Genomic DNA, 23,813 nt, shown 5'->3' with positions numbered 1-23,813 from the left:
AAAATGTGAATCATTTGACAAAAGCCAACCGGACTTGAGATCTTCCCTCAGTCATGTTGCAGCATTCGAGACCCTCATTGTGGAGTTCCACTGAGTGAATGTGAGCAACACCCTGGTGATGGATGGATGGATGGATGGATGGATGGATGGATGGTTTCTGCCAGCCATACTAGCACCACTCCCCGAGTCCAAGATGGCTCGTATTAATGGGCCCACAGAGCGTAGTGCAGTAGTGTCACTTCCCATCATGCCTCTGTCACTCACATGATCTATTTGGCCAATCACAACGATACTAGAGAACGTCAGGACGCAGCCAACCAGAATGAGCTGAGACGCAGCAGCAACGTGGTGGCGTCACGCTGGGAATAAACTCTGTTCTGCTGATTTTCTGGCCTTTATCATTTTTTTAGACGAATAAAAGACTGTAACTGAAAAATCTACAATAAAGATTTGCTATGAATCACGTTCCAGGTCACAGTCGCCCTGTCAGCCGTTTTAAAGGCCTTTATTTTTGTATTGCGGTCTATGGGAAAAATGCTCTTTGGGCCCATGGGATTTTTATGCTGCAGTACCTCAAGTGGCCACTGGGAATAATCGGTGCGCCGCCATATTGCCAGTCCGGTATACAGTTCTTATAATACATCCATGCATGACTAACACAGTTCACCAGTGTGTCAGATCTGGAGCTAACGAAGAAGAAGAAGAAGAAGAAGAAGAAGAAGAAGAAGAAGAAGAAGAAGAAGAAGAAGGAAGAGCAGGAGGAGGAGGAAGGGGAGGAGGAAGAAGAGGAGGAAGAAGAGGAGGAAGTCCTCACCCGTCACGCCTCCGAAGGTGCCGAAGGTCATGTTGCAGGCCGTCCGCTGCAGGTTGTGTTCGTAGACCAACTTGAGCTGGTACTGGTCGCCATGCTCCACGTTGCCCGCAGTGGCTGTGCGTGCGGGCACACACACACACACACACACACACACACAGAAGGAAAAAAAAAAAAACAGTCATTCCAAAATCATTCCAAAGTTTGGACCACACAAGATGGGCAGCTGGTTGGCCCGATGGCGGTTGTGTTACCTGAAACAGCGAAGACCGACAACTTCCTGGGGTGAAGGACGGCCAGGTGGAGGAGATCCGAGCACCTGACAGGAAGAAGGCGAGAAGGGTCAAAGGTCAGCTTCATCCAAAAACACAAAACACAACACAGGCTGAACCTCTCATCTGTGCTTTTTTTGCACAAATATGATGTGTTGATAAGAAAAGTTTAGGCAAAGTGAATATTAACAGCCGAGGTGGAGCGCGTGATGCTGAGAACAGGCGGCTCCTTCAACACCATCCTGACGCTGGGCAGATGTTTCTCCTCAAGGCGGTCAAAGCCGCCCATTTTACATTTTCTTACTTCTCCTAAAATAATCAGCGGAGCAGCTGGCGGATTATTTTAAAACCTCTGGTTTTATTGGCTGAGGTGACGGCCGGCATGTTGATCTCAGACCTTCACTTGTTTTCTCAACCGCAGGTCTCACTGAGGAGGGACCTGTCTGCTCTCTGGACCCACTGAGGAGGGATCTGTCTGCTCTCTGGACCCACTGAGAAGGGATCTGTCTACTCTCTGGACCCACTGAGGAGGGCTCTGTCTGCTCTCTGGACCCACTGAGGAGGGATCTGTCTGCTCTCTGGACCCACTGAGGAGGGACCTGTCTACTCTCTGGACCCACTGAGGAGGGATCTGTCTGCTCTCTGGACCCACTGAGGAGGGATCTGTCTGCTCTCTGGACCCACTGAGAAGGGACCTGTCTACTCTCTGGACCCACTGAGGAGGGATCTGTCTGCTCTCTGGACCCACTGAGGAGGGATCTGTCTGCTCTCTGGACCCTGTGAAGAGGGATCTGTCTGCTCTCTGGACCCACTGAGGAGGGACCTGTCTACTCTCTGGACCCACTGAGGAGGGATCTGTCTGCTCTCTGGACCCACTGAGGAGGGACCTGTCTACTCTCTGGACCCACTGAGGAGGGATCTGTCTGCTCTCTGGACCCACTGAGGAGGGACCTGTCTACTCTCTGGACCCACTGAGGCGGGCTCTGTCTGCTCTCTGGACCCACTGAGGAGGGATCTGTCTGCTCTCTGGACCCTGTGAAGAGGGATCTGTCTGCTCTCTGGACCCACTGAGGAGGGACCTGTCTACTCTCTGGACCCACTGAGGAGGGATCTGTCTGCTCTCTGGACCCACTGAGAAGGGATCTGTCTGCTCTCTGGACCCTGTGAAGAGGAATCTGTCTGCTCTCTGGACCCACTGAGGAGGGACCTGTCCACTCTCTGGACCCACTGAGGAGGGATCTGTCTGCTCTCTGGACCCTGTGAAGAGGGATCTGTCTGCTCTCTGGACCCACTGAGGAGGGATCTGTCTGCTCTCTGGACCCTGTGAAGAATGGATCTGTCTGCTCTCTGGACCCACTGAGGAGGGATCTGTCTACTATTTGGATGTCACCAGCTGCTCCTGTGATGTTCGACAAGAAAAACTGGACCCTGCCGCAAGACATATATATAAATATACAAATATATATGTACATTTTTTTCTTCATCCTTTCTCAGGAAACCGCTGGTGTTGGGGCAGAGGTGGAAACCCCGCCTCAGGCGGACCTCGACAGTATTTACAACGTGCCTCGGCGGGCGAGCGTCCAGGATGCCCACTGGTCCCTGAGGAATGTTGCTGGGAACCAAACACTGAAGTGTTCCAGACACGACTGATTTAGCCGCTGCCGGGCTTCCAGGGTGATGAGGTGGGAAGAGAAACCGCCCGGAGCTGTTCCCAGACAAAACACCCACTGGAAGTCGGCCTGAAGTTGTGAATATCACCTCGGGGGATTTAATCAGCAGAAGTTACACTGCAACAGGCTCTCATTTTCAGCCTGGACTCCAGCGTATTCCAGCGTCTTCCTTCCACAAAAGTAATTTGCCACCCATGTAACATTGCACGATAAGAGAATTGTAAATGATTTGCCCACTCATGATGTTATAACAGGTACAGTTTGATCAGTTGGTGGCGCTGTTGGCTTCAGTTAGATGTTTTGACATCTTGCGTCAGAAGAGGGCGCAGTGTGGAAGGGAGCGTCTCACTCGTGTGTGTTTTTCCTTCTGATTTTGCTGTGACGCCTCAAGCTTCTCTGAACTCTTTCTATAAACAGTGTGACCTGGAGAAGAGCCAATGAGGCGAGATGAGACTTAGAGCAGCTTCCTGGCAGGCGACACCGGGCTAAAGCCAATTTAACCTGGAGAAGTAATGATGGGGCACAGTAAGAGGAGGAGGATTAGCAGCACCATCAATGACCCCTGGAGTCACAGGGGAGATTTGCTGCTGACTTGACTAATCAGCAGAGACATTCAGCAGCCAGAGTGACTCTTGTCATTCAGGTGGAGACGCTCACCATCAGTTCACACATCCAAACAGTCAGGAGAACGTCTCAACTTCATTGAAGGGAAACGGCAGCCTGTCACGACTCCACCGAGGTCCCAGTGACTATTTCACCCTTCAGCGGCAGACTTACGAGACAAACTTGCCCACTTCCACCTGGATGATGGCGTTCTGCAGGTGCACCTCCAGCAGTTGGGCGTCCACTGCCGCACTCTCGCTGGATTTGGCACCGTGAGGGGAGAAGATCCGCAGCATGCCCATGTAGCTGCCCACCACCAGCTTGTCTGCAAGGAGACAACCAGAGCACAAGCGATGAGGAGCAAAACTAGTTGTATTGTATTACTATTGTATTGTTTTATCCTGTCTGGGTGTCAAATCTTTCTTATTGCGTTGTGTCGCGTTGCGTTGCGGTGTTTTGTGATGTGTTGTGTGTGCCCTCTTCTCTATCTGGATATTATTTATTTATTTAATTATTGGGGATGACACGGCTGCAAATTAGTTTTTCTTTTTCTATGATGCAGCATGTCTACAGAGACATTGTTACCGACATTGTTCATTAATGTCCACTGCCCAACTTCAAATACAGTATTATCATTTCATTAATTACATGCCACTGGAGGAGGCAGCAAGAAAGCCGAGCGTCCAATCAGACGTCCGTTTCCTCTCCACAGGCGTTCATCATAAAGAAAAGGCTTCACGTAGCTGAATATCCGAAAAAGAGCGTTCAACTATCACCAAATTTCACGTGGGCAATACAGGAATTTCAAATTCAAGCTGGGAATGACCACAGATGTCCACATGAAATTTGGCGATGATTGATCGCTGTTTGTTGTGTTTAAGCTTTTCAATCGTCTTAGAATGTCCCCTCAGTATCACATTAAAAATCATCACGTAAAAATGTGATAATTTCACGTTAGAACGTGAAAATGATCACAAAACAATGTGATAGTTTCACACTTTTACGTGAAAATTATCAATAAATAACATCACAGTTTCACGTTTTTTTGATGATATTTATTATCAGGTAAAAATGTGAAACTATGACATTATAACGTGATACTGTGCCCTGTTTTTTTTCTAGAGTGGCAGCAATGTGCTTCCATAGGTCTCCTCAGTTGAACAGCTGAAATGAAGTCCCAGTGATGACAGTGGAGACACACTGGTGCATACGATGACACTGCAACACACTGACCATGTCCTGTGCCACTGTTGTCCACGTCTCCCACACACAAGCAGCCCTGGTCAAACTCCTCGCCCTCGCCCAGCACCGCCGACCACCAATCACGGGCCTTGAACAGAGACATGGTGCGTCTGGCGGGACAGGAAGAGGTTCAGCACCAGAGTTCAGGGTTCCTTATGTTGTTCACCGTGTGAGATGTGAAAAGACAAGACCTGTGATGGAGGAGGAGCAGAGACAGACACGGTGAAGGGGTCAAAGGTCACAGTAGCACGAGGACCAGTATGGCATCGTCTTTAAAGTGTGAATGAAAAGAAAGGCGTAAAATCAGCTTCAACTTCTAAAGACCCAGATCAACTCCTGCTGCCAGGGAATGGAACCAGCAACCTTCTGGTCACCCCCGCCAGCGCAGACTCTGGCCACTTGCTGCCCGAGTCCCTCATTGACTGCACAGACAGCAGCAGCCAGTGGGAGGAAAAAGCAGCGGTCACATGACCCCTGGGTCCCTGAGTGGAGCTGAGAGGCTTTTCTAACGTGCCGAGTGCTGAGCAGGTGGAACAGGCAGATAATCCAGCCAGGGGGAATCCCTATTATTGCACCACCACCACCACATCCACCACACTATCACCGCTCATTATCAATACAAAAGGCAGCAGATTCTAATGCTGGCTTCATTTCAGTTTCACTGGGGATTCATTTCTATAACTGTTGCTGCTCTTCACTCGAACATATGAAAACTGCACTATTGACAAGAAGGACTTCTATGAGCTCTTCTTCTCTGGAATGTGTGTGATTGACAGCAGCTGCTTTATATGAACAGGCAGTGAAGCCAGTTTTAGTCTTTATGAGTCTTTATAAAATGGTTTGGGTGGAGGAGGTCTGTAACTTCAGCTTCACTACTCTTACAATCAGGGTTGCCCCCGCTCTGCTGGTCACTTTAACAACTGACTTTATAGGAGAACATGCATCACAGTGATGAAACTATTTATTTTTCAAATTCATGTGATTTCCCCCCCCCCCCCTAAAATAAATACCAAACTTATTTATTTTTATTAGTCTTCTTTTTGGCTGTGCTGTCAGACTCTGGGCTCCAGAAAGACATTTGCCACCTGCATCTTTTATTTTATTCATCAGCGTGTGCTCGCAGTATTTGAAAACATCTTCTAAAATCGACGGGCCCGCCGGGCACCGGTCCAAAGCAGGTTATCGGGCGACTTAGCCCGCCAACGTTAGTTCTCTTGCGGCTAACGTCAATCAATCCAGGGGATGAATTGACTTTAGCTTAAGATGCTAATGAGCTAGCTCCCCACTGGTGGGGCTATTAGCAGTTAGTTAGTTAGTTTTGTACTGCCAGTTGTGTCGGTGCGGAGTCCTACCGTCACACCAGGGTCCAGTTGAACACAGCCGAACCCTAGAACTTCCCCGTTCCGGTCTCACAGTCACATTTCTCGGCTTAGCTGCTCCTCACCGTCAGCCATCGTCCCGTTGTCATGACACTGACGCTCAGCCGCGAAGCCAGACGCTTGTGCGCAGGTGCGTGACGCGCGTTGCCTCACGGGAACCTGAGTTTTCGGGCTGACCGACGCACTTTCTCCAGTTTTTGACTGAAATCGCATGTGTTTTTATTGAACAGCAAGCGACTCTGGATATTTCATTTTTACATTATTTGGATGCCGATTCTTTGTTGGAGAGGAATTTCTCACTCAGCGAGTGTTTGGGTTTTTAAGTGGAGCTTAATTAAAACAGATAGTTACGCGTCTTCAAATTGGAAATTGACAATGTTTTCTTGTACCACTTTCCTAAAAGCTGGGCTCGTCCGGGATTTGAACCCGGGACCTCTCGCACCCTAAGCGAGAATCATACCCCTAGACCAACGAGCCATGTGAAGGGGGGGGTAAAACTATACCTTACAGATGTTGCGTACTCACTGCCACGTAGTCTGGAGGTCCCTGTATGTTCCCCCTACTGCAACTCAGTGGATAGTGCGCACCATCTAGTGGTGGCTTACAGTACTGCAAGAAAGCATTTTGAGAACTGATTGACCCTGAACTCAATCAGTGTCAATACTTACTCAATACTTTCATCTTTGTTTGCAAAATAAAGTTATCTTTGAAAACTGCATATAGAGAGAACTTTTACAAGGCTACTGTATAAGTGCGTTGGGTTTATAGCTATATGAGTGTTGTAGGTTGTTGGTTTTGTCACCACTGGCACGACGACGATCTTACAAAAACATTAGCTCAATTCAGATTTGTCAGATTAGTGGGACTCTGCTTGAAAAGGAATGCTTTAGGGCTCGTCCGGGATTTGAACCCGGGACCTCTCGCACCCAAAGCGAGAATCATACCCCTAGACCAACGAGCCACATTTATAAGCTCTTACAGATAACTCTAAACAGACAGCTGACTTAAATTCAACATTTCACTTTGAAAAACGATGAAAATACCAGGGCTTCTTTTACTTTACTGAGGATGTAGTATCAATTCACTTTGAAGAATTGTTGTACTTTTCTCTTTTTATTATAAGTGTGTTAAGCAGGACATCGCTTGATACAGGACACCTTGATTTGTCAACATTGTGCATTATAAAAAAAAAAAGAAAAAAAAAAGCTGGAGGGCTCGTCCGGGATTTGAACCCGGGACCTCTCGCACCCTAAGCGAGAATCATACCCCTAGACCAACGAGCCACAAAAATGCTCGTACACAGCAATCTCCAGGTCCTTTGATGCAGACGTCCTGCCACGTTGACTCCTTAAAAAAACAGAATTTCTGAGAATGCACCCTCTAGTGGTGATTCATTTGCACTGCAGCCTGTTAAGCCGTTTCCAGACACGCGATTCCACAGGTTGACTTTCTGTCCTGAGTGGTTGGCAGAGAAGCATGTTTTCCTTGAAAAGCAAAACTTTCCATGCACAGAAAAGTCAGGAAATTTGTTTTGCTTCCATAAAAGCTTAACTTGGATTGAAAGAATGCAGCATATACCAAGAATCAAATCCTTTAAAGGTTAGTGCTACTTAAGAAACTGCTATGACACGCCACTGAAACATGGATTTATCTTCTTAAAAGCAAGCAAGAGCCAAAAGCAAAAGCATGTCTTAAACATTCCATTACAAAGTAATGGGGTTTTATGAAAAGGAGGACAGAGGGCTCGTCCGGGATTTGAACCCGGGACCTCTCGCACCCTAAGCGAGAATCATACCCCTAGACCAACGAGCCACAGAAAAATGTCCTGGAACTGTCATTTGCAGACGTATAAAAAAAATAGACCTTCATGCAGTCAACGAAATGTTACTTGGAATTTGGGAATTCGCGACATCTAGTGGTGATTTGGGTGTACTACAGCATGCTAAATCGTCTCTAGGAATGCAATGAATCTACATGTTGATTATCTGTGCTGAGCACCTGGCAGATGATGTGATCCACAACTAAAAAGCTTCAAGGGCTCGTCCGGGATTTGAACCCGGGACCTCTCGCACCCTAAGCGAGAATCATACCCCTAGACCAACGAGCCACAGAAAACCTGCTGAAATGCAACTGCTCTGTGTTTTTGCATTCTATTGGTGATTATATTGTACTGCAACCTGCTCAAGCGTCTCGCGGCATGCAGTGATTGAATTAATGGATTAGACATGAAGTCTGTCTTGACGTCTGAAATCTTTTACTGGGATTGAAAGAAGAATGAATACACCTGAAATCAAATCCTTTAGAGATTTAGTGTGAGAATCCTATTAAGGTCTTAAGGTTCTCTAGATGAAGCCTTATATCACACACACACACACACACACACACACACACACACACACACCGGAAGATGACCTGAGCATTATATTAACAAGTAGGATCATGGGAATAATAATAAAAAAGAAAAAAAAGAAAGAAAAAGAGAGATCTTAGGGCTCGTCCGGGATTTGAACCCGGGACCTCTCGCACCCTAAGCGAGAATCATACCCCTAGACCAACGAGCCACGACCGTGACGGACGTGTTAACATGTGGAGAATGCCACGTTGGACAGAAAACTACACACCCTGCAGCTATTTGTGCTTGGGGTGCCATCTACAGGCCTCTTGTGGTAACGTAGGCAAACCGAGCACCGAGCGAGCAAGAACTGCAAGGATGAGACACATTTCAGTGGGTTTTGTAATGAATCAAAGATTTATATATGACCCTTTCACGTCCTTTATACCTGAATGTTAACAATTGTAGGCTCTCTGAACGCTTTAATTAAAACTTAAAATCCCATCAGCAGCGAACCGAGAAAACAATATGCATACTTAAAAAAAAAAAAAAAAGATTCTCACACACACACACACACACACACACACACACACACACACACACACACACACACACACACACACACACACACACACACACACACACACCAGTTAAAGATTTAGTGGAACAATATACATTTCTTACAATGTCCACATATACAGTATGACATTTACGCCCCATTTTAGTCTCATATATATATATTATTTGTTTTCCCCAATTTTTTTTTAATTTTGACATAAATGTATCCTTAAGAGAAGGCAACATGCAGGTGGTAGCAGCACATTAAAAACACAAACATTCAACACAAACTTGTGACAAATCCACGATGGTGACACCGCCTCCTTCTCCCCCCTCCCCTCCCCAGCCCCTCCTCCAACCGCAGGAGCAGCAGCACCTGGAAACTGCTGCTCTCATCCCATTGGACCATCACCATCACAACCACCAGTCTCTGGATGAGCATAATGTCTCTTTAAACAATGTGTCACTTGTGCAGAGAAGCTCATTACAAAAGGGGGCGGGGTTCAGTCTGAGATCTTCCCAGAGTGGAGTGATGCGCTTCTACTTTGTTGATGTGACAAACAAAAAAATGCAAGAACAAGATCTCCTGTCCGTCACTCTGCCACGCACACAAACACACACACACACACACACACACACACAGACGGAAGGTCACGTACAGGCCCAAAGACACGATCCTAACAGTGTGTCTTCTGGTCTTCTTCATGAGATGAGATCAGGCCCATGGTTCAATTTCCCTCCACAATTTTCTTTGTTTTTATGCCAAGATACTGAGGCCGGTCATGATGAAAAATATATATATTTTTTTCCTCTAAGATGAATAACACAAGAGCTCCAGCTGCGAGGCCCCCTGGTGGCTGGTGTTTTTAGAAGAGGTGGCTGAAGCTGATCCACATTTGCACGACCGCTTGGGACATCAGCTAAAAACAACAAAAACCCAAAACAAGATAAAAGGAGCTAAAAGTGCAAATGACCCTAAAACACTGGGAGGTTGTGTGGCTCACTCGGCCAACTCTGACCAATCACAAAGTGGAGAATGGAATCATGGGATGAGATGGCAAGGTGGTTCAAGGTGGTGCAAGGTCCCAGAGGCAGGTTTCGAGTCGGCCAGTGTGTTGCCGCTTCTGTTCTGTCAGTCCACTGTAGACTGAGACGTTCCACTGAAGTGCTGGAGGAGCTCCAGACGCAGCAGTCAGTGGCTGCCAAGTGACCTGCGAGGAGTTGGTGGTTTGGTTCTAGTCTAGTCATGGTGTTGGAGGAGAGAAGTGAGGAGGAGAAAACACAGAGACCAGCTGCTGCTGCTGCTGCTGCTGCTGCTGCTGCTGGAGATGTTCAGCAGATGTCACATCTTGTCTGAACAATGGGGGGGTCAGGTGGACGGTGAGCCAGTCTAGACTGGTGTCTGGTGTAGAAGTGGTGCTGACCAGGGCGACGGGGAGCTCAGTTATAGGATCTTCTGCAGGATGGCGTTGGGTACTTCCAGAGTCTCGTCCTTCACCAGGACGATGTCGTAAGAGTCCAAATATTTGTCCAGCCGCTCCTCAACCTGAAGGTCCAAACAGAGAGTGAGGAGGAGGGAGGGGTCAGCTGACGACCAGTTACCCAGCCAGTGAGATGATGACACGCAATTCATTTTCCCTCTAGCTGCAACCTCAGCATTCATCCCACAATATCACATCTTAAGGTTTCAGATTCTTGAGTGTTTTCTACCAATCCAGGGGGTGAAACCCTGAAGGAGGCGGGGCTTCCCCGTCTGTACCTTGTCATTTAGGAAGCCGATCTTCAGTATGTTCTCCACGCTGGGGACGCCGTCGGCCATGCTCAGGTCGCCCAGCGAGTCGCCCATCAGCACGACATTGCAGTACTCCTTCAGCTGCTTGAAGTACTCGGTGTTACGCAGCGCGCCGTCGTGCTTGTTGTACACGTGGATGAGTTCGCCCTTGAAGCCCTTCAGGACACCCTGCAGGGGGAGCAGGAGGAGGAGGAGGAAGAGGAAGAAAAGGAGGAGGAAAAAAGAGGAAGAGGAGGAGGAGGAGGAGGGAAAAGAGGAAAAGGAGGAGGAAGGAAATGAGGAGGAAAATAAGTAAGAGGAAGAGGAGGAGGAAGAGACATTAGAAGGACGAAGAGAAGGAGACACTCGCTGAGCCCTTCAGTCCGTCACCTGGTGAGTTTTACTTCCCTCCAACGACATGGAGGATGTTGGGAACTCACGTTTTCGTCAAAGTCCATGAAGTTGGACACCACCTTGACGTTGGGGTGGTAGACCCCGGCCTGCTGGATGATCTCCTCCAGGACATCGCCCAGGCCGGCCGAGAAGATGAAGACGGGCACGTTGTGCTGGTGGAGGCGGTCGAAGAACTGCTCGTAGCCTTCCCTGAAGACACACACACACAAACATCACTGGCTACCCTGACCGTTCCCTAAATTACCCAGAATGCAGCAGCTAAAGGTACCTGAGCGCAGCCTCCGACTCTCTCACCACCTGTGACAGCTTGTCCCGCTCCAGCCGCTGCTCCACCAGCAGCGAGTGAGACTTGAAGTACCTGCACACACACACACTCGTGTCAGCGTCACCGGCCCTGGGTGTGTGTGTGTGTGTGTGTGTGTGTGTGTGGCTCTCACCACTCCACCATGAACGGGTACTTCTCCTCCATGGTGAGATGGGGGTCGATCTCAATGGGGTAGTACTTGTTTTTCAGCTGCAGCAGCTTCTGTCTGCACTCGTCCGTCACCAGGCTGCAGTTGTCGATGATGTCTGCGCACACACACACATGCACACAGGCACACACACAAACACACATAAGTCATGAGGAAGGCCACTTATGACAAAGCTCCACTCCACAATTTTTTGGATATTTACAAAAGCCATTAGGATGAGTTAGAAATCCGCACATGTACACATGTATACAAACAAACTGCAACAGCAATCAAAATCAAGTCCTTTTTTTCAAGATCAAATCAACTGTAAATTAAAAACAGTTGAGGATTCAGGAAAGAGGGATTATAAGCTGCGTTTCCATGACAAAATTTCGACAAAGTACACTTTATTTTTATTACCATATTTGGGTTTTGCGCTCTAGGGGTCATGAAAACGCAGCTAGTCACATAGCAAATTTCAAAATTTTTCTTATCTTTAAATTTGAAAGATCTAAGTAGCATTTTAAATTCAGAGGACAAATGTATGAAGTTCGAGGCTGAATTTGAATGTTTTGTTTGTGTGCAAAAATTTTTGTTGTTTTCTAAAAATTTACAACAAATTCAAAGGCATCTTGAGTAAAGCTAAATTTAAAAATAATGCCATTCAAATGGTGATAAAGTGGGCTCATTTGGAAAGGAGGTGTGAATTGACATCCAGCCAGAGCTCTGGTGATGCCTGGTGTCCCGGGTGCTGAGACTTACTGTGACACGTGGGGCAGCGCTTCCCATTGACGGAAAACTTGCTCAATGTCATGTCGAAGTCTGTGATGATCTGGAAGACAGGAGGCGAGCTTTGGTTCAGTCCAGGAGGAAACAAACAAACAACAAACAATAAAAACCCACCGAAGGTCTAAACTTCTCTTAACTAATGACTGCCACCAAAAGAGGGCGCTGTCTGACCACGTACCTGCAGCTTGGAGGCTCCGCCCTTGATGAGGCTGCAGATGATCTGCTCCACCCGCTCCGGGTCCCTCATGTGGACCGTGGTCTTCTCGAACTGAGGCATCTGGACGGACACACAGCAGACGCAAGGTTCAGTCAGTGAGTCAGCCCAGCAGGGACGGTTTCGAACTGCAGGGGGCGCTCTAGGACAGAATCCAGCAGCACTTTGTGTGGTTCTCATTCAGTTTTTTTGTGTTTTTTTTCAGTTAATAAATGCAACAGCAGATGCTGAGTCACACAAGCACACTTGGCAGAGGTCCTGAAACAGCTGATGTCTGGAATGTGAGACTGTTGTGTAACTGACCACACTCTCTCTCTCTCCGACCAGAAGAAACACAACTTATGACTTTTTTTTCTCCTCAGGTGTCGACAACATGAAGATTTAAAGGAATGAACACAACTTTCACTTTGTTGTGTGTCTGCTTGGTGAATCTGTCGTGACTCTGATTCTGTCTTCCAATATAATAAAAAAAAACAAACAAACATCAGCATCGGCCAATGACATTCTTCTTCTCATTCTGGGGGGCGGTTCATGATGGCGGGATCCAGCAGGATCGGCCAATCAGCTGTGAGCAGTCAGGATGAACGACAACAGCATGACAACAGTCAGGCTGCCTGACCGACTTCCAGCTGCAACAAGACCCAGCAGGGGATCATAACACCGATACATGAACACACACACACACGCACACACACACACACGCCCACACACACACACAGCGGACACAGCCCGCCCCCCTACAGCCTCCTTACATAATCAGGGTCGGGTTTCACAGCGGCTCAAGAATCTTTCTGCCAGCACAGACACACGAAACTGAAAATAAAACCCTGCCGCTGGTGGACAGACGGACGCACGGACACACAAAGGTACACAAAAAAACTTTTCTTCTGCTTCCTTCAGAATCAAAGTGAGTCTCTGCGCTGAAGACAGTCCCTCTGGGAGCCAAACCTGCAACCTCTGCTTCTATTGCAACACTTTCAGGGCGTGATCACTGGGTGAGCAACACTAAACTGCCATTACATAAATTCCTGTGTGAATGTGTTGCAGCACATTCCACAGACTCACAACTTCTCCACCGTTTCCGTGCCGCAGCTTAGAGACAGAAAGTGGTTTTAGGTCAAAGGTCAGACCATCATCGATGGACAGAAAAGACACGGGAGGAGGAAGAAATCTGCACCCGGAGATGTGTCTCTCTCTCTCTCTCTCTCTCTCTCTCTCTCTCTCTCTCTCTCTCTCTCTCTCTCTCTCTCTCTCTCTCTCTCTCTCTCTCTCTCTCTCTCTCTCTCTCTCTCTCTCTCTCTCTCTCTCTCTCTCTCTCACACACACACACACACACACAAAGACACACACACACTTACCGCGGCTCTGTGGTCTCAGCTGAAACAGCAGTGAGGAAAAGATTGTACGGTCACGCAACGCTTTTATAGCCACCAACGGTTGGGAGGCGGAGCCAGGGGGCGTGGCCTGACATAGATTAAACAACTCGGACCCTCCCGCGCGCGCGCGCACACACACACACACACACACACACACACACACACACACACAGCGGTCAACATCAGCTGACACACATCAACAGCAGTGATGATAAAAGATGCTGAATGGGGACGAGGAGATAAAGTGGCCGGCGGTCCTTGTTCCAGTAGCATGACCTTTGAACCCTGAAAAAGGAACCTTTAAAAAAAAAAAATAGACCGGAGGGGTGGGGGGAGTTTGGGAGGGGTGGGACTTAGCGTGGCAAACTGCTGAGCACGTGCAATTTTCACACACATAGGTATACAACATACACACACAGTAAACAGGCTGTAAAAAGTCCCGAGGGTCAAGGTTCAGAGGGTCAACGAGGCCAAAACACACACACACACACACACACACACACACACACACACACACACACACACGCCCATGACTGGTTGACTACACACATACATACACCTGTGACAGCAACAGGTGGCGCGGTGCATCTCAAGTTAGCCTTGTATGTGCAACCATTACAGAGCAGCGTGGAAGGAGAGAAGTGCAGGCTTGACACACTCAGCAAATACTACTGATGATAGTAGTGAGAAGCTGCAGTGAGCAGTGTGTCATCATCAATTTCATCACATTAATCTCATGTTATGACTAAGAGGCAACCACACTAAGACTGAGGAGTAATCCTGAAGTTTTTGAAGCTTTTTTCTGGTAACACTCCCCCACTGTGGACTGGCAAGTGTTTGGAGGAGGGGCTGGTGGAAGAAGCTTTAGTCAAAGTTTCATTTCCCAGATATTGGTACTACAGGAAACATCCCCTGCTGCTCAAACCTGCAAACACAAACACCCCAAGAAGTAGGTCACGTAGTGAGTGAACGGAATGAACGTAGTGAGTGAACTCTCCTATCAGTCATTAAGTCTCTTTGTCACGGGATGGGCGAGACGGACACAGTGCTGCAAGTGAGCAAAGTGAAGGAAAAGCGAGCAAACTCTATGAGTGATGAACAGTGCCAGTATGGGAACATTTCGGCTTCAAACGAAACGAACGAGGTGAGCCCATGAACACGGACGAGCCGATATGTCGCATCTGTTCGAAAGTAGTGGTGGTGAAGAAGGGGAATACGACGAACATGCACGCGCACCTCAAGCACAATCATCCCCTCCAGTTTTCCCAACTGTGAAAAAAAGTACCGCCCGAGGTTCCACGGAGCCATCGTCCCGACAGGCAACGCCGACTGAAGCATTTAGTAAGCAAAGCAAATATTAAAAAAAAAGAAAAAAAAGAAAAGAAAAAAAAAACAGCGCAAAAATGGTGCGCGCTTACAGACAGCGTCAAAGTCCTTCTCCCCCCCCCCCTTTTTTTTTGTTGTTATCGTGGTTTTTAAGTGCTATTTTTGATAAAAAACAGAATGTGAGTCCATTTTATTTTTATTGTTTTTTTTGTTGTCTTTTATGTTTACTATGTTCGTTCATCTTATTTGCAACCTCTTAATCTTGAGAAATGAAAGTTTATTGCTTTTGACATGGTGCACTTGCATTATGTCATATATTATCATTATATGATTTTTCTTTTTTTTTTTTTTTTTTAAATGGTGTCAATAATATCGTTTATTGACAATAATTTGTAGCACAATTATCGTCCAGCAAAATTTGTTATCGTGACAGGCCTAGTCACAGCACACTCTGGTTTCAAACCTGGCACCACCACAACAGCCTGTTTGTGGCCTGTTTTTTGTAGCCCCGCCCACAGTGGGGCGAAGCCATGTGCGTGTGCTGATAAAGCTGATAAAGCTGTGTGAGCTGAAACATTGTCTTCCTGCAGCGGAGGAGCCTCCAGCACAGGAAGCCCCGCTGCCAGCGTTTCCTCCAGTCAGATCTGCCATCTGTTGCATCAGCTCGACTGGTTCTCTCCTCCACTGAGTAACTCAAGACTCGAAAGGTTTTGAGCGGTTCTTTTCTGCCCTCCAGTGGCACAAGGGGGAAACACGTGACAAAACACCCAGTTTGAAGAGCCAAACAACCATCGACAGTGATGAACAATGCAATTCCACGCTGCTTTTAAAGGGATTACTGAGGGTCTTCTTCCACATTATCTGGAGTCGGGCGGGCAGCAGTCTCAGCAGGACACCCAGACTTCCCTGGCCCCAGTCACTTCCTCCAGCGCATCCGGCAGGACCCCAAGGCGTTCCCAGGCCAGCTGAGAGACCCGTTCCCTCCATTGTGTCCCAGGTCTTCCTCTGGCTCTCCTTCTGGTGGGACATGGCTGGAACATCTCTCCAGTAGGGCATCCAGGAGGCATCCCAAACAGATGCCCGGGCCACTTCAGCTGGCCCCTCCATGTGGAGGAGCAGCGGCTCTACTCCAAGCTCCTCCCGGGCAACCCAGCTCTTCACCCTGTCACTAAGGGTGACCCAGCTCCTCACCCTGTCCCTCAGGGTGACCCAGCTCCTCACCCTGTCCCTCAGGGTGACCCAGCTCCTCACCCTGAGCTCTTCGCCCTGTCCCTCAGGGTGACCCAGCTCAGCCACCCTAGAGGAAACTCATTTCGGCCACTTGTATCTGAGATCTCGTTTTTTTGGTCATCACCCAAAGTTCATGACCACAGGTGAGGGTGGGAACGTAGATCGACCAGTAAATCGAGAGCTTCGCCTTTCAACTCAGCTCCTTCTTCACCACGACAGATCGGTACAGCGACCGCATCACTGCAGACGCTGTATCGATCCGCCTGTCGATCTCACGCTCCATCTTTCCGTCACTCGTGAATAAGACCACAAGCCACCTTTTTCAGGTCCGGACTCTGGAGAGGGCAAGACCGACCCAGAAAGAGACGTTTTTTTGTTTGTTTTTTTTACATTCGTTAATTTGTTCATGAACGTTGTCCCGTCCAGCTTCAGCTCAAACACTGACACACACTGCACTTGGAACTTCCAAGACGAGGACGTTCCTCCAAGATTCACACCTTAAATTAGGATTCCAGAGGGTGTTTCTGTCTCTGGCCAGCAGGAGGCGGCAAACTCAAAAACACAATGTTGCCTCTGAAATCCTGGCAATGCTTAACATAAAGAATAATAACCAACCTAACACACACACACACACACACACACACACACACACACACACACACACACACACACACACACACACACACACACACACACACACACACACACACTTCCTGTGTTGAGTTGCTTCCCCGCACGAATGTCTAATTACCTTGAAATCACGGACATAGTGTTCAAACTGCACCCTGGTGCACACTTTAGTCCCTTCGGCCATTGTGAACGCTGCTGCGTAGTTGTGCTCCAGTGTCGGGGTGTGGAGCAGCTCCACTCCACTGGAGCTGTGGGGGATTGGGGATTAGAATGAAGGCCGCGCTTTGATTTCCTTTAATGTCCTGCATGAGAGCAGCTGGGAGGGGTCACAAAGGTCACCCAGATTGAGGAAGTAAAACCACCTCTGAGAATAGGGACATAAACTGGGAGCCGTGTGGGTCCAGAGCCTCTCTAGGGGGTGTTGAGGTTGGAGCGGATGTTTGTGAATCAGTAGCAGATGGTCATTTGAAGCTTCAACACTGTTGGTGGGAGCAAAGCCAGAAGACACACAGTGGCTTCCTGCTCCTCCACCACCGCTGTCGCCCCGTTACCAGCTCTAAAGAGTCACTGAAGGATCAACTATCAATACAACCAACCAGCTGATCATGCCTCTGTTGCCTTATTGGAGAGAGAGAGAGAGAGAGAGAGAGAGAGAGAGAGAGAGAGAGAGAGAGAGAGAGAGAGAAGGGGAGAGCAAGAGAGTGTCAGAGAAGAGAGAGAGAGAGAGAGAGAGAGAGAGATGCACATGTTGGGAATGAGCAAATACAAAAGGATAAGTTCAGTGTTCTACTTTCCAATGGGTGATGATGTCCCCTGAATGAACGGCTCCTGACTCAGAAACGGGTTGGGTGTGTGTGTGTGTGTGTGTGTGCGTGTGTGTAGGGTTGCAGAGTCAAATAACTCAAATCTGACTCTTGAAAAAAAAGTCAATAGTTATGTTAAATAAGAACATCTGACTGTGTGTCACAAACAGCAGAACATCAGCTCTGATACACAACCAGAGAATTCCAACTATGCAGCAGCAGCAGCAGCAGCACCCCCCCCCCCCCCCACACACACACACACCGCCCGGGGTCCTTGTTATTAGTGAGCCCTGGTTCAGGTCGGACGTGTTTCACAGTTGCACCGCCGTACACTGTCGAACCTCTCGTTCGTTCCTGCGCAACGGCGCGGTGAAGCTTTCTTTGCAGCGACTTTGCAGACGCTGTTGCCCGGTCGGTCACCGCGTTCAGGTGTCAGGACACAGCAGAAAGAAGCAGCTGCAGGTGACCTCTAGCCAGCAGCTGCTGCTAACTGCGCATGCTCAGAGCGCCGGGAGACGCGGTGCTTCCTTCACTCCTGTGTGGAGCCGTCAGCAAAAAAAATATAATAGAATAACAAAAAAGAATCACACAAATCCCATCATCATGACGTAGCAGCAATGCAGTACTGTTGACATGGTTTCAATATTTCATCTCGAGTTAATATTTCGATCCTGTGTGGCTAATGGGGGAAGGATATGTTCAGGTTGAAGGAGGAAGGAAATCATCGCGCCATTCAACCCTCACTAGCTCCGGATTGAAAATAAAGTCTTCATATTAAGTCTTCCCATTTGGCTCGTCGTCGCTGTGGCTCTTTATTGTGAAGGTGTTGGCTGCTTTTTCCGCTTCCTGCCTGCTAACGCTGCTGGCTGGAGACCCCGACTGACGCAGCGACACGCTCTCTCACTGACTCACCATCTCGATTATTCTCGTCTTCTTTCCCGCTCTTTTCTTCTTGGCCACGATGTACTGCGCCAGCGCCACGCCGCCGAACAGCGCGCACAGGCTGGCGCTGGCCGCGGCCCCGACCTTCACCACGGCTGCCCTGTCCATGGTAGACCGCTCCACTCACTCCCGCACACACCTCGGTTTCCCTGTGCGCAACACTGACAGCGTCCACACAAACAACCGGCGCCTTCCCACTGGTTCCAGCACGCTGTCGGAGATCGTCACCGCTGCGGGAGAGCACTCACTCCGCAACCCGCGTCAACGTTCGCCCAAACGCAGAAGTGAAAATTCTAAAAGAACGAAGGCAAACGAACCGAGTGTGACAGTGGAACAAGAGAGAAGGCCTCGCCCTCGAGAGGGGACGCAGGTCTACAAAGCACGTCATGACGTAGCAGCCCAAGAATGTGTGAGAACACGTGTGTGCGAGTCCTTCCGCGTCGGCACAAAACTGCAATTGTCTCTCTTTTACTTTTTTTTTTTTTTTTTTTTTGCCTTTTAATGTTGTGAACGCAGCCAAATGAAAAACAAAACAAAAACCCGCCAGCTTCCGTCACTCACTATTCTTTAATGTCATATAGAAAAAGTTGATCTTGTAATATGATGGCTCTGTTGTGGAAATTCTATTAGTCCTCGAACGTAATAAGTACGTCCTTATACGTTGGGATTAATAAAGGAATTCTGATTCTGAAAGTTGATGTCAATTGGCAACGCTGCGAGGAGATGCGCATGAAACGCGAGTGTTTCGAACTGAGGTGAAACATCTGTTCAACAAACGATCTTTATTGCCTATCGTCCTGCGCTCTGACGTCACTGGCTGCTCCTCAAATGCATTTATGTAATCCGCATTGAAAATGTGTCCCAGCGCACATGAACATACAAATCTGCGTTACTAAAAGCAAATTCTCATTCTGCAAGGGGGAAAAAAACATCATTGTTTTTATTATACCTGATTGGTTTTAGTCTGATTATTCTGACACGTTTACATAGATAAAAACGATTACATAGATAAAAATATAAATATATATTTTCAAACACTGTACTGTGATGAGTGCCCTCATTTAAAATAAAGAAAAGCTACAGGAAACACGCCTTTTGTTATCAGTGACGTGATATGTGTACGTGTTTGAGAAAGACAAACTAGGGGGTAGATCCACAAATGTAATATGTTTTATCAAAGAAAATCAAATGTAATATGTTTTATCAAAGAAAATCAAATGTAATGTGTTTTATCACAGAAAATCCGTGTAAATAGCGCCAAAAACGGTGATTCCGATCCACAGAGAGGACGCAAACGTGAAAATCGGCGCAAAATGCGCCGAGGCTCAAGTAGCGGCAGGGTTGCGCCAGACTCATTTGAATGTATTTAAATGAGTCATTACGCACAAAATGACACCCCCTTCTATGCAAATAGGCCTCATTCAAACAGCGGCAGATCCAGAAAGAGTTTGCGCTCGTGTCCGCGCGCAGTTTGACAGACGCAAACACCGCAAGCCAAAACCAGGCGCAGCTTCTGTCTGTCAAAGTGTTTCTGGCTTCTGAGTGAAACTTTCCTCTCTGAAAAGCCTGAAATATATATATGGCCCCCCAAATCTTATATATAGATCGGCATAGACTACAGTATATATGCCAATATTTTAGATAGGCTATGGAAAATACAAATGGTACTCAGGTGTTGGTGAATAACGCGTCTTGCGTCTTTCCATTATGGCAGCAGTCTTGGTGAGACGGAGGAGGCATCGTAATGCCAGGCGCGCACAGGTGCGCAAAAACCTTTGTGGATCCCCGCATCTATGGCGCAGATTGCGGCCGCAATCCCGCCGCATTATAGCGCTGCGCGCCCGAGGCGCGGCGTGGCGAGGCGAGGCGGTGCTATGGGGACGCGCCCTTTGAGGATCTACCCCTAGGTCTGTTTAATGGTTGTGATTTAGATTAGCAGCATCGTGCAACTAATAACGACAGACTGTGTCAGCATTTTAAACACACACACACACACACACACACACACACACACACACACACACACACACACACACACACACACACACACACACACACACACACACACACACAACATTAACATAGGGAATATTTATTATATGGAGCACAGTCTTGCTGAAAGATACAACAGTTAACTACTGTATAAATTAACAACATGGGGTGTGGGTCAAAGGTAACTTTAAACAAAAAGTGTCGAAACCAGTCAGAGGCTGTGTGTGTGTGTGTGTGTGTGTGTGTGTGTGTGTGTGTGTGTGTGTGTGTGTGTGTGTGCGCACGCGCGCACCATGGACATGATGTCGGAATGTTTGTCAAACATATTTGCAACTTACGCCAGGCATCTGAACAGAAGCCCTTTCAGAATAAAGCACTGATTTTCAGAAGGGGGACACTTGAATTCCGTGGCTTTTCTTGGACAGTCGACAAATCGATAGTGACAAAATAAAACAAGTAGCTATTAAACACTAAAGTTAAGGGTTGTGAAATTTCTTCTTTAGTACTATAGAAACGAACCCTGATGGATCACCAATGTCATCATCCTTTAAACAAAGGTTCATTTGCAACAAACCAGTTGAGAATAAAAATGAACATCCACATCCGGGTGTGTTACTCTACGGGCCGGATGCCTTTGGCTTCTTCCAGCTTCCTCAGGGTCTCGTCCCACTGGGTGAACTGCTTTGACAGCAGGAACATCTGCAAACCAGAGGCCAGACATCACCCAACATAAGAAATCCAAGCACATTTTTTTTTCTTCAGAATTATATGACAAAAATAAATCAGTATACCATTTTGTTGTATTCCTCAAAGACTTTCTTCACTTCCTGCGACTGAGTCTCCATTTGGTCCTGAAAAGAGTCCAACGTGGAGTCAGAAGTTGATAAAAAGCAAAGAGGAGAGTCGGATGACGACCACCAGGTGCATTTTATATCTCACCTGCTCTCTGATGTGAATCTGCGACAGCCGCTGCAGCTTGGTGGCGTGTTCTGGCACATCTGTGGATGACAGATAACACAGCACAGATAACTAAAGGCCTGCAGAGCAACATATGTTGAGGGAAAACATGATCTCTGGCTCCTGACACGCACAGACGCTGGCAGAGGAGATCAGTGCAAAACAAAAACAAAAACAAAACAAAAACAGAAAAGTGTGGTTGCAGGAGTCACCTCTGATGTAGGTGCTGTCCAGCAGCGGCTGCAGGCTGCTGACCTGCACCAGCAGAGCAGCCTGGGACAGCAGGAACTCCTCCTCTGGACACAAAAATGGATTTTTAAAATGTGAATAAATAAAAATGGATCAACACATGCTTCTGTTTGAATGGTCAATGAGCTCTCGACACTTCCTGCTTCTTACCAGCCAAAATGAACTCCAGCTTCATGGTGTCGGGGACGGTGATGTGATCGGTGAACTGGGGGTCCAGGTACTTCAGCAGGTCCTCAACTGTAGGCAAAACACACGCACACATGTGTTGAGGAGCCACAGAATAGAAAGACTTGTGGTGGGGTGCACCTGATGATTGATCAATAATTAATATTGAATTAATAATGATGTATTAATTGATGGTTTATAATTATATCAATGTTAAACTGAAAAAAAATAGTAAAAAGTAACTAATGTCATATAAAAAGAGATAAAAATTGGGCCGACTGTCAGCATAGCATGACTCACTCTTCTTGTGGAGGATCTTGACTCGTTCCCGCTTGTTGGCTGTGTTACTCAGACCTGCCTGGATCCTGCTCAGAGACTCAGCACACTGCCGAAACACAGGAACAGCTTTACACACTTAAGGAAAGTACTCTTTAAGTTGGAGTCTTTTGTGGAAACAGTATCTTGTGAATATTAAAAATAAACATGCCAGTTTTTCGTGGAACCCAACACATAATGCTCTGCTTTGAGTTCAATAGAGCGTTAGCGATGGAGTTTTTGGTCTATCAACATCTGTGTTCTTCAGTTATCACAAAGACCACTGATGAACAACAGACAGAACTGGCTCTTTCTCTAGTGAGGCTCAGAATTCAATGGCCCTTTGTGAGTTGCAAATGTGCAGCACATCATGTGATGCCTGGGTGAGGCAGCTCTGTTCACCGCAGAGAAGCTTCAGCTTGGACACGCCACAGAAATTCACAGACAAATCAAGCAGCATCTTCTGACTGTTTCTTCATTTCCCAGTGAAAAAATAATAATGTGAGGCGTGGATTAAAGCTCTCTGGGTCACAATACACAAAAGTATAATGAAACATAAACGTAATAACCTACGTTGAAAGTTCAAGTCATTTGGAGCGTAATTCAATTCAACAGAATCTACGTATGTGTCATTTGTAACATAATTTAGATTTAGGGTGGATTCAGTGGGCTAAATGGAATGTAGGTTGGAAAAACGGGATTATATTTTATTATGTTAATTATTGAATTCATATGAATATTTTGATAAAACATATTACAAATACTGGCATGCACATGGTGGAGGAAAGTGAGAAATTGTTAATTTGCTTTATTTGGTTTTATAGTGTTGCTGCTGTTTTTATGACGACTTCGGTTCAAAGTGGCAAGATGACGTTCAGTGACAAAACGTCCAACAAAACTGCTGCTCGCTCATAAATGTGTGCTTTACACATTCAAAATGTTTATATCTGGTTGACAAAACTCGTAAATGTCATTTTTAATAAGCGAGCGTGCGGTTCATGAAGATGAGGGCGTTGACTCGCTGTCTTATTATAGCAGGCTAAAACCAGCTAGCATAGTTGTTCACAGAACTTTAAACGGCATTCTGGACGAACCTTGACGGTCTTTCCGCTTCTCCTCCCCCTGTCGCCGTAGATTCGACTCTCCAGGGCCTCAATCCGCATCTCCAGGTTATCTGCTTCCAATTTCTTGTCCATTTTTGAAGCAGCAAAACGGCTCAACAACAGCAGCAGCAACCAAACGGCTCCGTCACAAGCAAGCAGCGTCGCACACTGATGACGCAAAAAAGACTTCCTTCTTTGACTGTGATTTATTTCTAAAC

At 47.2% G+C, this 23,813-nt stretch overlaps 3 protein-coding genes and 6 non-coding genes across 13 annotated transcripts in view; all 9 read right to left on the bottom strand.

Moving 5' to 3' along the window:
- The window catches only part of bbs9 (Bardet-Biedl syndrome 9), a 91,522-nt gene extending 85,345 nt beyond the window's left edge, over positions 1-6,177 (bottom strand). The window contains exons 1-5 of one of the 3 annotated variants that reach the window (XR_012926884.1): positions 5,951-6,177; positions 4,590-4,789; positions 3,531-3,681; positions 1,066-1,130; positions 815-928 (exon numbers count right to left, since the gene is read on the bottom strand). Coding sequence is in view for 2 of the 3 variants with exons in the window: in XM_076028470.1 (XP_075884585.1) it covers positions 815-928; positions 1,066-1,130; positions 3,531-3,681; positions 4,590-4,701 (442 nt within the window). In the remaining variant the exon portion in view is untranslated. The remainder of the gene's footprint in view (positions 1-814; positions 929-1,065; positions 1,131-3,530; positions 3,682-4,589; positions 4,790-5,950) is intronic. The other 2 variants (XM_076028470.1, XM_076028474.1) reach the window with 2 other exon arrangements.
- A 205-nt stretch (positions 6,178-6,382) lies between these two features.
- On the bottom strand, positions 6,383-6,454 carry trnap-agg (transfer RNA proline (anticodon AGG)). Its single transcript has one exon. It is a non-coding gene; the product is annotated as a tRNA-Pro (tRNA).
- A 412-nt stretch (positions 6,455-6,866) lies between these two features.
- Positions 6,867-6,938, bottom strand: trnap-ugg (transfer RNA proline (anticodon UGG)). Its single transcript has one exon. It is a non-coding gene; the product is annotated as a tRNA-Pro (tRNA).
- Positions 6,939-7,188: 250 nt separating this feature from the next.
- Positions 7,189-7,260, bottom strand: trnap-agg (transfer RNA proline (anticodon AGG)). The gene has a single exon. It is a non-coding gene; the product is annotated as a tRNA-Pro (tRNA).
- Positions 7,261-7,717: 457 nt separating this feature from the next.
- Positions 7,718-7,789, bottom strand: trnap-agg (transfer RNA proline (anticodon AGG)). The gene has a single exon. It is a non-coding gene; the product is annotated as a tRNA-Pro (tRNA).
- Positions 7,790-8,012: 223 nt separating this feature from the next.
- Positions 8,013-8,084, bottom strand: trnap-agg (transfer RNA proline (anticodon AGG)). Its single transcript has one exon. It is a non-coding gene; the product is annotated as a tRNA-Pro (tRNA).
- Positions 8,085-8,466: 382 nt separating this feature from the next.
- Positions 8,467-8,538, bottom strand: trnap-agg (transfer RNA proline (anticodon AGG)). The gene has a single exon. It is a non-coding gene; the product is annotated as a tRNA-Pro (tRNA).
- A 1,702-nt stretch (positions 8,539-10,240) lies between these two features.
- Positions 10,241-19,024, bottom strand: nt5c3a (5'-nucleotidase, cytosolic IIIA). Of its 3 annotated transcripts, none has more exons than XM_076028333.1 (8): positions 18,785-19,024; positions 12,472-12,570; positions 12,267-12,336; positions 11,490-11,622; positions 11,321-11,410; positions 11,079-11,241; positions 10,627-10,827; positions 10,241-10,413 (listed from the first exon to the last, which is right to left on the bottom strand). In XM_076028333.1, the coding sequence occupies exons 1-8, from the start codon at positions 18,920-18,922 to the stop codon at positions 10,312-10,314; spliced, it is 996 nt and encodes a 331-aa protein (XP_075884448.1). In that variant the 5' UTR covers positions 18,923-19,024; the 3' UTR covers positions 10,241-10,311. The 3 variants fall into 3 exon arrangements, with proteins under 3 accessions (XP_075884448.1, XP_075884458.1, XP_075884466.1); XM_076028343.1 differs by lacking the exon at positions 18,785-19,024 and adding an exon at positions 17,191-17,329; XM_076028351.1 differs by lacking the exon at positions 18,785-19,024 and adding an exon at positions 13,866-14,011 and having other exon boundaries at positions 10,242-10,413.
- A 1,866-nt stretch (positions 19,025-20,890) lies between these two features.
- On the bottom strand, positions 20,891-23,774 carry dctn3 (dynactin 3 (p22)). The gene is made up of 7 exons (XM_076028377.1): positions 23,587-23,774; positions 22,478-22,562; positions 22,163-22,249; positions 21,976-22,059; positions 21,746-21,804; positions 21,598-21,657; positions 20,891-21,505 (listed from the first exon to the last, which is right to left on the bottom strand). The coding sequence occupies exons 1-7, from the start codon at positions 23,686-23,688 to the stop codon at positions 21,419-21,421; spliced, it is 564 nt and encodes a 187-aa protein (XP_075884492.1). The 5' UTR covers positions 23,689-23,774; the 3' UTR covers positions 20,891-21,418.
- Between the last annotated feature and the right edge of the window lie 39 nt (positions 23,775-23,813).

This window comes from Nelusetta ayraudi, unplaced genomic scaffold, assembly GCF_046127955.1.
Source record: "Nelusetta ayraudi isolate G7.1 ecotype Tasmania unplaced genomic scaffold, CSIRO-AGI_Nayr_v1 ptg000003l, whole genome shotgun sequence".
Taxonomy (NCBI): Eukaryota; Metazoa; Chordata; class Actinopteri; order Tetraodontiformes; family Monacanthidae; genus Nelusetta; species Nelusetta ayraudi.
Note: the sequence above shows the minus strand (reverse complement) of the source record. Positions and strands in the feature narration are given on the sequence as shown.

Excerpts from the sequence above, each read along its gene's own strand:
- dctn3 (XM_076028377.1), bottom strand. The coding sequence starts at position 23,688 with ATGGACAAGAAATTGGAAGCAGATAACCTGGAGATGCGGATTGAGGCC. Across the intron at positions 21,805-21,975 it reads GGACAGCACCTACATCAGAG|ATGTGCCAGAACACGCCACC; the intron begins GTGACTCCTGCA and ends TGTCATCCACAG. Across the intron at positions 21,658-21,745 it reads AGATTCACATCAGAGAGCAG|GACCAAATGGAGACTCAGTC; the intron begins GTGAGATATAAA and ends GACTCTTTTCAG.
- nt5c3a (XM_076028333.1), bottom strand. The coding sequence starts at position 18,922 with ATGGACAGGGCAGCCGTGGTGAAGGTCGGGGCCGCGGCCAGCGCCAGC. Across the intron at positions 11,623-12,266 it reads GCGCTGCCCCACGTGTCACA|ACATCATCGACAACTGCAGC; the intron begins GTAAGTCTCAGC and ends GTGTGTGCGCAG. Across the intron at positions 10,414-10,626 it reads TCGGCTTCCTAAATGACAAG|GTTGAGGAGCGGCTGGACAA; the intron begins GTACAGACGGGG and ends TTGGACCTTCAG.